General features: G+C 44.1%; 1 protein-coding gene across 2 annotated transcripts in view; it reads left to right on the top strand.

Moving 5' to 3' along the window:
- The first annotated feature begins 3,192 nt into the window (after window positions 1–3,192).
- Window positions 3,193–13,011, top strand: part of PIP4K2A (phosphatidylinositol-5-phosphate 4-kinase type 2 alpha) — a 108,900-nt gene continuing 99,081 nt past the window's right edge. For both annotated transcript variants that reach the window (XM_039710037.1, XM_039710027.1), the window contains exon 1: window positions 3,193–3,427. In XM_039710037.1, the coding sequence (XP_039565971.1) occupies window positions 3,287–3,427 (141 nt within the window). In that variant the 5' untranslated portion in view covers window positions 3,193–3,286. The remainder of the gene's footprint in view (window positions 3,428–13,011) is intronic.

Below are 13,011 nucleotides of genomic sequence, written 5' to 3'. Positions count from 1 at the left end.
GAAGAACTTTGTTGCAAGAACTTTTTGTTGTGACTGGTGCTCTGCAGTCCTGGTCTGAAGTCCACCATAGAGCTTGTGTGAGGGTTAAGGCTGGTGCTGGGAGCCAAAGAGAGCCTAGAGCTGCAGAGGAAGGGAAGCTTGAGAGCAGCTGATAGTGAAAAGGTTGGGCCACAGGGATAGCTTGCCTGCAAAAACGTGTTGGTGGAAGCAATGGCTGAGGGGCCTGGTCCAAGGCTCCACATAACTTCTAGGTGTAGGGAGAGGTCTGAGGTTATGTTTGACAGAAGGAAAGAGACAACAGCTGCAGCTGGCTCAGAGCTAGAAAGTGACTGTCCCAGGAAAGTGTAGGCTGCCAGAAGAACCTGGCAGCAAGAACTTCCTGGCGTGGGCATGGGCACCACATCCAAAGCCCAGAGTATGGTTTGTTTGAGGCTTAAGGTTACAGCTATGAGATACAGGGGACCTGGTGCTGCAGCTGGAATGGAGCTGGAAAGGAGATCTCAAAAAAAAGGTGTGGGGTGGAGCAAATGTGTCAGGGAGAATATTTTGTTGAGGGCACTGACTGGGGATCCTGGTCTAAAGATCTGTGTTAGTGTTAAGGTGGGCATGGTGGGCACTTGGACAGAGAGAGCCTGGAGCTGCAGATGGAGGGAGCTTAGAAAGGGAACATGTCAAAGGAAAGGGAAGACTGTCAGAAGAATGTGGCTGTGACAATGTTTTGGTGTGGGCAATGGCTGGGGATCCTGCATTGTGACTCAGCATAAAATTACATAAAATTACATTTTCCTCAGGGTCAGTGCTAGAACTGGGGGAGAGAGAGCCCTGGAGCTCCAGCTGAAGGTGAGTTAAATGAAAGGGAAGTCTAGGCTGCAAGAAGTGGACTGTGAAAATTTTTACTGTGGGCACTAGCTAGAGGGCCTCAGCCTCTGTTCTATTTTAAGGAATAGGATTACAGTTGAGGGAAAGACATCCCAAGAGGAGTGTAGACTGAAAATGTAATCAAATTTTGTCTCTTCAAGTGACCCATGAGTCCAGCTGCATCTGTATTGTGGATTCAGTGGAAAACCTGTGCCCACAGTGTTTGTTACAGGAAAGGCAAGTACAGGCAACCATCTTTTTTTGTGGCATTTATTATTGAAGAGGACAAATCTTTGCTTCAGACCTTGTCACGTAGATAGCCCAGGCCCCTGAATTTATTTTTTTTTTAATTTTGCTGTAATTGTTATGGTCAACATCTTTTGTTTTTCTGATAAAACAACCTTCTTTAGTGAGAACTCATATTTGCAGGGAAAAGCTCTTTAGAATCTATGCCAAGATGACAAGAAAGTCTTCTGGAAAAAAGAGCAACTTCTTTCTTGAGCCTTCCTTATAAAAAAAAAACCCTACTAAAATCTTTGCTGTTTTTATTATTTATAAACCAAAATGCTTCACTATATGGATTTACTCTGGAAAGATGATGAAAGACACATATGTGGCAGATGTTAGTCATGTTGATGTGTGCAGCATTGCACAATGCTCAGATGTCATGTTCTAAGTGTAATGTAGGGGATAAAATGGGTACTGAACTCTTCCGAAAGTCTGACTTCAAACCTATATTTAGGCATCTAAGTGACCTGCTTTTATTCAAAGGTGCTGACGACTCAGCTGCTACCAGTGACTGCAGCAAAATATAAAGGATTTTTTTGTTGTTGAATCTATTTTCAAGAACAAAAATTACAGTTTAGTATCTCTGTAACTCCTAAATAATTCTGCTGGGAAAAAAAATGGGGGGAAAAAAAGAACAGAAAATTAAATACATCTCTGTTTTGTCCTACTCTCCATAAGATGAAGGCAAAGGACCATATAATAAATCCCAGTAATTGTTTCTGTGCAGGAGGGAGAATAAACACTACTGCTTTGGATTCCAGCATAATAGATAACTTTGCTGTAGAGATTACAATGGCAAAAGAGAAATGGAGATATGCAACACATTTTTAAATTTCTGTAAGCCTGTGTTGGGCTCCCAGACTCATGTATTGACCTTGGTTGCCCGGAACAGCCACACCTGGGAACACGTTCTGCCCAGGACCTCCACTTAAGCTCAGGCAGGGCACAGTTTAGGTCTGAGCTATGTTGTAGGTATACCTATCTCCAGCTGTGTTCTGGTTATACCTTGGCCTCTCTCATCGGCAGCTTGCCTGCACCTCTGCTTCTGGCTCTGGATAGACCCTGTGCCTACATTGTGGCTTCCCGGATGGACCTGGTTCGTCCCCTCAGCTTCTCTGGGACTGCTGGTGTGATGTGTGCTCTTGCCAGCACCCTGCCCGCTGAGTGTGGGCCCGTGCCGTGTCACTGAGGGCACTGGCTGCAGTGGGATGACCCTCCCTTGCGGTTTGTCCCCCTCCTTGCTTCTCCCTAGGCATCTGGTCTCCTTGCTGAAGCAATGAACAGCAAGAGCTACAGCAGGCAGGTCCGTTTGTATTATTTCAGAAGCTGATGTATGACTTCTTGTACAGGCACCGGAGACGTACGCTACTGTGTTACCCGTGGGAACTGACCCCGAACAGCGACGGCAGGTGTCATTGAGCTCCTCCTCATCACACCGCGGAGCAAAGCCTATGTGGTGTTCGATATTTCTGAGCACATATTTCAGATGTGCCTTTGCAGGATGTCGCCTGTCACTGACCACATTCTCTGTGGCCATGGAGGCAATCAAGAGACAATCTGCTGTGGGTGTCAGAGCACAGTGAGGTCACAGGGGTGCAATACTCTGGCAGGGGACCGAGTTTTCCGTATTTGCTGCATGCCCGCTCTAAGGAGCCGCTCTGCTCAGGAAGCCGAGCTGGGGCAGGAGCAGCTGGCAAAGCCCTGCCGCAGAGATCCCTCTCATTCCCACAGATCCCTTTACAGAGAGGGAACTGGAACCGGAGTAACAATCACTCAAACTGTGCAAAGTTACGGTGTGAGGGACTAGCTAGCTAAAGAGTAGGGCGACGGGAGCTTTGGTTTCTCAGAGGACTGGCGATGGGCGCGAGAGCCGGAGGGCAGCGGGCGAGAGCCACCGCGACCCCCGGGCGGGCCCGAGCCAGCCCCACCTCCGTAGGCCCCTCTCCCTGAGGGGAGGGAGGCGCGGGCGGCCCCGCGGCCGCGCAGGCGCCGCGCGCGGGGAGCATGCGCAGTGGGGCGGCAGAGCCGGCGCTCCGCGGTGCCCGCGGGGCTGCGGCGCTGATCGCCCCCGCCCGCCTCTCCTGCCCGCCCGCCGCTCTACCCCACACCAGCCCCTTCCACCTCTGCCGCCGGCAGCGCCATGGCGGCCCCCAGCAGCATCGTGCCCGTCATGGCGAGTAAAACCAAGACCAAGAAAAAGCACTTCGTGGCGCAAAAAGTGAAGTTGTTCCGGGCTAGCGACCCGCTGCTCAGCGTCCTCATGTGGGGGGTCAACCACTCGGTAAGCGCCGCCGTTCGACCCACACAAGCCCGCCCGCCTCGCTGGGGCATCGCACCCGGGGCTGCGGGGCGCGGGAGGGACCGGGGCAGGCAGGTGGCCCCGGGAGCCCCCTCCGGCTGTGGCCCCGAGCCCGGCGGGGCCGGGACGCGCTGCCGGGCGGGCGGTGCGCGGCGCGGGTGATGCGCGGGGCCGTGCGGGTGCCTGCGGTAGCACCGTGTCCGCCCTTTGGCCCCGCGGCTCCGCTCGGGGGCAGCGGGCGGGAGGTGCCCGGGAGGGGACGGTGCTGCGAGCGGAGCCCGAGTAGCTCCGCTCCTGCCGCCGGCCGCGCGCGGGCGTCGCATGGATGTGCTGCAGTTGGGAAAAATCCCGGCTATCGGTGGGAACTGGCCAAGTTCGTCCCGTGTCCGTGCAGTTCGCTTCGGCAAGTGTCCGCTGCCGGTGTTCGCGGGGGAGGGGAGGAGGAAGGGCTTGGTGTGGTAAGGCGGCAGAACTGCACCATTTGCGAAGTGCTCCATCACCCTGCGGGGACGGGCGGCCCGGGCTCCGGGAGAGCCCCCGGCCGGGCGCTGGTCTGCGTTAAAATTAGGAGCCTGGTGAAGATGTCACATGGTTTGGGCATTATGAGGTTCAGGTCGCAGCTTTGCATCTTTAAATAGCCACCATGGCGGGTTAAAAGTGTAGAGCCCAAAGATCGCCAAAAATCTGTTATCTGGGCAGTTAAGCAAAGAGCGTCTTCCTTTTTGCTGGCGGAGAGAAGCCTGCACGCCTGTGTCGGGTTTTCATGGGTTACATCTGCTGCTGAGTAACGAGCCTGTAAGAATGTCAGTGTGCAATTTGAGATCAGACTACAAATTTTGAAACGGCCACATGAAACCGACAGAGCAGCCTGTAGTATTACTCACTGTGCCTTTTGTTTCCTACACATCCATATCCCACGAGTTTTTTACCTCTGTGGATGTTTCAGTGGTTTTTGCCCAAAGCCTGGAGTCTGTGCATCAAGACTGAGCTCTGTTAGAGCTGTGTTAAACAGCACAGTGCCTGAAGTGAGGATCATGGGGAAATGCTTTGGCTGTATGTACCAGATAGAGGAGAAGCTTCAGTGAAGTTGTATAGTCTGCTTAAGGTAGCACTGTGAGTCGGTTGGAAATGGTGACAAAGGATTTCAAGTTTTCTGTAGGTCAGTTGTGAGCAATGACATCCTATATCGTGAGCTGATAAGACAGTAGTTATTTATCTCCAAAGCAGAAATATCTTTAATTGTGGAAGTGTGTGATATTCTGTTTGCCTGATTTGGGCTTAAATACACACATTTCTCTTGCTCCTTTTGTAGCGGCTAGTGTTATAGAAAATTCCCAAACAGGCCTCTTTAATGAAAGAAAGCAAGCTGGTAATTACAGGGTGAGAGACTTGTACCGAATGGCAGCATGTGCTAGCTGTTCACTGTCTCCCTGAGGAGAGAGGGAGAAGATCACCGATGAAAGCAGAGATCTTCCTGTTGCAACAGCTCGTTGCTATGTGAGTTCACAGTGGAAATACCACTACTTTTAGAGGAAAGACCTCTTCACTACAAGTAATAACCAAGTGTATGGTGACAAATGCAACACCGTGTGCAATCCTCACCATCCTGCAGTCATGTGCTGTAGTGTGCATAGCTGTTCCCAGTAGAAAATGTAATCAAGTGTGTTGGTTCGTGCACAGAAGATGTGAAATTGTGAACCGAAATCCTCTCATTGGAGAGGCTCAAAAAAACAACACCAGCAACACTACAGGCTCAGAGAAAAGAGGCTTCATATTCACATGGAGGTGATGGTTGTAGGTGTGAATATCTGTTGTGTTCTGCAGATGGCATTCCCTTTCCTTACCCCACTGCAAAATGTAGTCATGAGTAATGCTGGGAGGCCGTGTGGAAGTGAAATCCCGCTGAATGAGAGAGCATGGAAAAAAAGTTAATTTGATGCATCCAAATTAAACATCTCTTCTTGGCCAAGAATGCAGCATTGAAGTGTTGCAGGCTTCTCTGTTAGATGCTTTTCCTGTCATTTTGTAATGCTTCATGTGGCAATGTCCAGCAAATGAAAATAAGTGTGCAGCATGGTTTGACTCTTATCTCAAATAAGAGTTTCTCGTGGGAGAAATACAAACAACGTATGTGGATTAATTAAGAACAGGAATTAGGAATCCTTAGATTTCTTAGCAGAATAAACAGAAATTCATAAGCAAAGGCTAGGCTAAGAACAGAGCATAGATCATAGTTCATGATGGGGGTAATTAAACTTAGAACACAGTAATCATCTGAAAAATTATATTTAGGACTGCATGTAGTGCCTCAATTAATGAGACAATAAAAGTCTCTGAGTCTTACTGTCTTGGGGAATGAGTATATATATTGAAACAGTGAAGCTGAGATGCAGTTCCTATCTTTCTGTCATTGCTGCATGTTTTTGAAGGAAACACTTGGTGAAGATAAAAAAGGACAAAGATGATTTTTTTCTGCGGGTTTATTAGCTTTTTAATCTTAGGACTACACTTGATTGTTGAGTTTTGGAGGATTTTCAGAGTTTGAAATTGAATGTGAAGAAGTTAAAGAAAAAAAAACCCAACAAACTGTTGCCTTAACTCTCCTGTCCTGGAAGGAAACATGACTCTAAAGGAAAACCTAAACACTGGTGTCACAAAGCTGAGGGCTGACAGTAGAAGTGTGAATTCTTAATGAGGGGGGAAAAAAATTGCGGAAGCTTGCCTGTTACCAGGTTCTTATCAATTACCCACACATTCAAGAAACGGTAAGCAACTTGCTGTTGCTGTTTAGGTAGAAGAAGAGAGATACCTAATGCAAAATCCTGCTTGGTAGTACAGTCAAATTCAGTAATAACTTCAAAGGGCGCGTGAGAGGAGAACATGCGAACATTACCCAGTGTCTTACGAAGCAAGAGAAAATGTGTTCACATTCAGAGCTGTAAATTAATTTCTCAGTGTTCTGACATATGCTGTAGAATGAAGCTTGCTGCTAAGTGAAAGGGAAAGCAACTGTGTCCCATTTTGTAGATCTGATTATAATACTGATGACTTGTAGCGGCAAAGACTAATTGTCAGTGCTTGGATCTTGCAGGCATCTGCATCATGAACAGTTGATTTTATCTTGGTCTTTTACCCTGTGTCAAAGATAATCTGGCTGTGCTACTGAAATAAATATTTAAGCTCAGTGGTTAGTATGACTTAAAGCTGTATTTTTAGCTAGCACCATAATTGTATTTCATTTACAATTGATGTGGTAAATAACATCTATATTACCTCTATATTGTCACTGCTGCTGGATTTCCAATAACAGTAGGAAGGAGGAGAGGGAAGGAAGGTGGCATTGTAACTTGTTTTCTGTGCCTAAAATGAAAGCCACAGATTCAGTGTTCTCTGCATCCTATGATAATCATCCCAGGCACAATGATGGTGTGCTCTCACTAGAATTGGTAGCCTGCTCCTGTTAGGAGCTTGTTAGGAAAGCTGGGAATTTATAGGCTTACGTCCTTCAAAACATCACCCTCAAAGATGGCAGAAAACTAATACAAGTGGGTTTTTTGTAACTAATTTTGAGGTAAAACAGACTGCTGAAGAGCTTGCCTACTGTGTCAACCATTAAATTAAATGTATTTAGGAGAAGAGCATGAATGCCTAATGAAGTTTTTGAGCATACTGTGTAAGTTAAAAAAAACCCCAAAACAACAACCAAAAACAAACAGCCCCCCCACCCCCTGGAATCTGTAATCACCATCTGTTTCTTGGATGATTACAAGCTGATCCAAAAATTTAACAGTGCCTGACTTCTCAATGGCACTTGCTGCTTAATAAGCAAGTGTGGAGAAACAAGAATACATGGATAAAATTACTTCCCCCCCAGCACTTTGTGGAGTACATCAGGAGTGTACTTTCTGTGGCTAAAGAATTCAACACGCAATGAACTCCATGACCTTCCTCAACTGCTCACATGAGGCACTGTGAGCTTGATGCTACTGTTGCACTGTTCCTGGTATTCTTGCTTGATATTTTTTAACAGAAGTGGAACAACACCAGGACAGAACAATGAAAAGAGCTGTGGGTCTCCAATCTGTCAGTGTACCTCTTGGATTCCTTCACCTTAGAGTTAGGAACTGGGAGGGGGCAGGAGTGGGAAGCATGGCAAGTAAATGCATCTTTCTTTCCCTCTCATGCAGTAACATATATTTGATCACATTAAGAATGCTTCTGTATCTGCAGAATGCTGTTAAATGTCTGCTCTAGTCAGTTTTCACTTTGGGGGTTTTCTTAGCTAGTATACTGGTTATTCCTGTTACAAACTTTCATCCAGACAAATACACAAGTAGCTCACTTATTAATTAATACCTGTCCTTATATTTTAACATGCCACTGGATAGCCTGTTAGGTGAGGTGGAACCTTTTGGTTGTGGCATAAATCACTTTTCTTAGTCCTGACTTACCTAGCATGTCTCCTAGAACTTTGTCCTGATACATGGTACATGTAGGAAACTGAAAAAGTGTTACTGAATTGGAATTCTTCTGTAGGAAGATGAAACCTAAGCAATTGAAAACTAGGTGATGCCGTCTGGAATGCAAACTCTGTTTATGATTAGGTTTCATTAAAGATAGGGTGAGATTAGTTGACCAAAACAAGCCCACAGCACTTAGTACTAGTGGTGCCTTCAAAAGTTACAGGAATTGATAGCTTCTGTGTCCATATTTTTAATATAGTCTTAAATGATGATGTGACTGGTGGCACCCTGAGGATATGGAACCATAATATTGACTCCTGGCACTGGCTGTCAGTACAACAGGTTGGTTGGAAACTGTCTTGGGATGGGGAGGGCTACTCATCACTTGTCAGCTGTGTTCTTACAGTTTGTGTTTAATGCAAAACACTGCTGCCGCAGCTGTGGTTTTTCAAAACTAAGGCAAAGTAAAACTAAAGGTATTAATCAAGATTTTCAAAACTAAGGCAAAGTAAAACTAAAGGTATTAATAAAGATTTTAACAGTGAACTTGGAGGAAAAAAAAAATCTTTTGAATTGTTTAATGAAAGTGGTGTTAGACTACTGGGAGAAGGCTCTTTCTAAGAAGCCGGAAGAAACAATGTATTAAAAAGCATTGATTACATCAGAGCAGATAATAAAGCAATTAAAACTATTTTAAAGTAGTCAGTTGGGCACTCAGCCCAGATGTTTGCATATAGAAGGAAGCAGAACAGGAAGAGCTGTTTATTGAAAACTTGTTTCTTTTTTGGGTGTCAGGCTTTGTGAACTGCAGAAATTAATTTGATACTGCTTTTGCAACAGAGTGGATGGACTAATAAAAATAAATAGTAAATGTTATGGTTAGGTTAAGAGTAGTAAACATGCCTCCATGAAATACAAATGGCAGTGATATTTCATGTCCTTCTGTAAACTGAAAGGGACACATACAATAGCTTCTGTTAGGGATGAGAGTGGGAGAGCTGTGAAAGAGCTCTGACAGCAGTTTCAAAACTACTTTCTGTAGTTTCCTCCAGTCTACAAGATAAGGTGCTGCAAAGGTTAGGGTAATTTTTTTTCCCTGTGGGTTTTTGAAACTGAATTTCATTAACCCCAGTAGAAAGGGCTGGACAATGTTCCATGAAGCAAATAGGCAGCATGAATTGGTTTTGTTGGCTCAACTTAATTGTCTTATTTGAGTATCCTGCACCAGATGCCTTAAGAGTCTCTAGGGTATTATTTTTGAATTCCTTGCTCATTAAAGCAGACACTTGCATTATGCCCATTGCCAGGGCCTGGTAGATGTTTGTTTTCCTCCTGTAGTTTCAGGGTGGCAAACTTTGTTTACAATAACTGACTCACCCCATTATTCAGTTCCTGTTCTACAATCCTGTTTTCTGTTCTTCCTTGAAAACATCTTGTGCCTTAGGGATCTGTACACTTGCTGTACATTGTGCAACCTCATGACAACTTTCAAGTAAGGTGAAACTACCCATTATTTACAGGTCTTCAGTGTATTCTTGCCAAAACTAAGCACTTGGGAGTTGTAGTCATTTTGGCTTATGGATATCTTGACTCAAGAGATTAGTCATCTTGGTTGTTCACTATGAGGTTTTAATGGTTTGAAAGTAGTACATATTAATTTCCATATTCCAGTATGAATTTATTATGTTTACTTCCAAGGTATATTTTCATGTATTTCCATTTCTTTTACTTGGTACTTACTATGCAATATCTAGCACAAGTTCTGATTTCCTTTCCTCATTTTCACTGTTGGTAACTCATGTGTTTGCACTTAGCAAAATAGGTGAAGCAGTCTAAGAAATGGTTGCCTTGCTATGGATGGTAGTGAATAACAAACCTTGTTAGTTTTCCTGGTCTGCATCCTGGTGCATGGTGAAATGGGTTAGCTTTGAATTGTTGAGATAGTGACTTCTTGCATGTGATTTGCTACGTGATCATCTGTCTTATGATCTTCTTGTTAAGCCTCTATAATAAGTTAATTAGTTTTGTGTTGAGAGATTGCTTAATAAGGGTGTTGTGAAAATTGTTTGAAGTAACTGAATGCTGTAGTGATGGATCTCAAACTGAAAAGAAAACGTTAGCTTTATCTTCAAAGGATGGGGTTGAATGGTTTGCAGTAGAAGTACTTAATGGCCATAGACCTTTTAGAGTACTTTATTTTCATCAGTCTTGGTGAACAGCTACCTTGTGTACTGAAGCAAGGTAATTAGTCTAATCCAGCTCTTTAGTGTGCATTGTAAGTTCCCAAGGCAATCCTAATATTTTTAACAGAACTGTAAGTATATGCATGATCCTTTTAGATTGCAAGACAAAACTGAAAAAAATCACATTTCCTTATATGCCATTATTAGAAAGCCTGTGGAGCTCCTTGGTGAGATTGAGACTTAAAGAACCACCTTTCAGCTGCTTGAGCTAGCTGGTTTAGTCTCACTTTTCCTCATCTCCTTCCTGATGTCTTAGTCATATGCTGTCTCACAACTCAGCTATACCTGTGTTTGCATTTTATCAATCTCTGCCATTATGGTTTTCCTGGTTAACAAGTTGAGCCGTTTCTGTTTTCCTCATTAGTTATTGCTCAGCTCCAAAGGAATAATCCAGCGAAAATAACACATTTTGAGGAGTTTTTTAGATGGACCATAGTTCATTGAAGTTCATGGTCCAGCTATGCAAACAGCTGTGCCAGCACAAAGAATGTGGAGTTGATGCAAAAACAGAAGAGACAGAGGAAAATAACTTCCTTGTAAGGAATTGCCAGTTTAAGCTAGCCTAAGGTTAGACAAACTACAACCTCTGTAAGACTGAAGCTCACTAAAGCTGGGGCTGCTGGACTGGTTCCATTCTCTCTGGTACTGGTCTGATCCTATGGCAAGTTCATTTGGGGAGATACATTAACAGAAAAACAAATGTAGAAAAGTGGATGGGGTAAGAGTTGTGTACCACAAAAGGCCATATTTGTAGGTGTCAGTCCCAGTTTAAAAGAGGAATTGCAGACACTACAGGGAGCATAAAAGGAAGAGTCTGAGGTATGTATACTTAGAGGTGAGTTTTATAGCAGCTTAAGGACAGTTGGAGGCACTTGTATAGCTCTAGAGTGGGCTCTTTGACTGACCACTTCTCTCCTGTCTATCAGTTTCATGTGTAGTAACCTCAAGTTAAACTGTTGTCCACAGTAAAAAAACCCACTTGAGTGGAGAACTCTCACTGGATTCTGCACTTGTGATGAGGAGACCTTTCTCAACTATTTTAGTCTTTTGAAATAATAGTGTGTTTTGAAAAAGACAAAACTGTCTATATGGCATCCATTGCTTTCTGATCACAGTCTGGTTTTTAGAACATGGTAAACCCTCTAACTTCATAACTTGCATATCCAGAGACTGAATGTCTTCAGAAAAGTTGTAATGGTTTCCTAGGAGCTGGAGTTTGAGGTTGCTTTTAGAGGTAACTGCCAACATCTGGAAGAACTTCTAAACAATAACAATTCTTGCAAATCCTACCTTTGAAGTCTCCTGCAGCCTATCAAATATGTGGCTGTGGTAGTCACTGACTTTTTTAGGGTGGGGGGAGTGTGGTATTTTGGGGAGGGAGAAAAATACCTAACTTGGTTAGCCAAAGACCAGTTAAAAGAAAATAGCTTACTAGTAGTTTAACTGTACTGAACTGAAATTGAGAAATATCTGATTAGCTTGTAGTGCCAAGCCTCAATAATCATGTTGTTCAGTGTTTTGTAGACCCTTGCCTAGATCATGTGGGTAACAAAAGCATTTTTGGTACACCAGGTTATGATGTCAGTGTTGCTGGCTATGCTTTTTATTTGTTCAATATGCTTTTCTCTCTCAGAAATATAAGTTTTCTGTAGTTAGTGTTTATTGGTGTTATGGTGTGGTGTGACCCTTGTGGGTTGAGTTCTGGGTGATTGTAACAAAACTTTCTAGAGGAGTTAAGAGAGAAATAGTTATTCAAGTTTGTGGTTGTTGGGGCCCTTTACAATGTGCAAATCTCATGTATTATGGTTTCCTGGAGCTGAGCAAAGTTGGAAGGTTGACATAACAAAAGCAAGGTTGCTGAGCTCCCACTTTGGCCTTTCTGACTTTTTTGTATTTTGAGCTGAGCATAAACCTAGTTTTGGGAGACCAAGTTGCAAAATACCAAAAATTGAGAAAGCAGTTGAGGAATGGGATATCTATTTTTATTTCTGGAAGTGGAAGGGCTTAGCAACACATGCTGTCTCAGCTGGCTGTTCAAAAGAGCTGCTTTTCTCTCTGGAAAAGACAGCAGTCTCAGACAAGCTGACTTTACTGCAAAGTCCATTCCAAACCTCCTCAGTCACTGCGAACTTGCAGGTAGAGGGCTTAGAAATGACTCACTCAAACTGAAATGTGGTGTCAGATGCTTGACACCAGCTTCCTGTGCAGTGCCTTGGGGTTGATGCTAATTAGTGTGTCCCTGCTGCTCTCAGTGTGTCTTCCCCCTGCCCTTAGTAGCAGAGGAGAATTGAAATTTTCTCGTTTAAGAATTCTTTTAGGTCTTAAGCAGAATTGTCAGATTAATGTGCTTTCAGTCTGACTCATGATTTGCTTTGCAGTGTGTGGTATGTTAACCAGCCTTCTCCTGTGATGACACAGTGGACAGGACCAAACAAGAAAAGCTTTCTGGATATTCCTCAGGCTTACAGAAGACAAGTGGTAAAAGTCATTTACAGAAACAAAACCTTAGTGCTTGTTAACAAACCTGTGTACCTGCTTGCAGGCAAAAAGCACTGCAACCACTGATTTTGTAACCTCTTGCCCATTCTGTTCCTGATATAGAAGCTTTTCCAGCTGTTATTTTGGGCTTCAGCTGATTCAACAATGCTGCTTTCTCTTTCTACCTATAGCTGCAGGCAGTTGTGGCTGGTTATTTCATTTGAGTGAGCAATGTCCTTCAGGCTGTGTTGGCTCAGGGATGTTAATAGGGTTCAGATGTCTGTGAGCTCACAGAATCCTGCACCCCCTGTTACTCTTCTGCTTGTTCTGTTGCAGTTCATCAAAGCAAAACAGTATTGAAATATTGAGTATTTTGACTACT

This window comes from Passer montanus, unplaced genomic scaffold, assembly GCF_014805655.1.
Source record: "Passer montanus isolate IOZ18808 unplaced genomic scaffold, ASM1480565v1 scaffold10, whole genome shotgun sequence".
In the NCBI taxonomy this organism is placed as follows: Eukaryota; Metazoa; Chordata; class Aves; order Passeriformes; family Passeridae; genus Passer; species Passer montanus.
The sequence above is the reverse complement of the archived record's forward strand: the minus strand, read 5'-3'. Positions and strand labels throughout refer to the sequence as shown.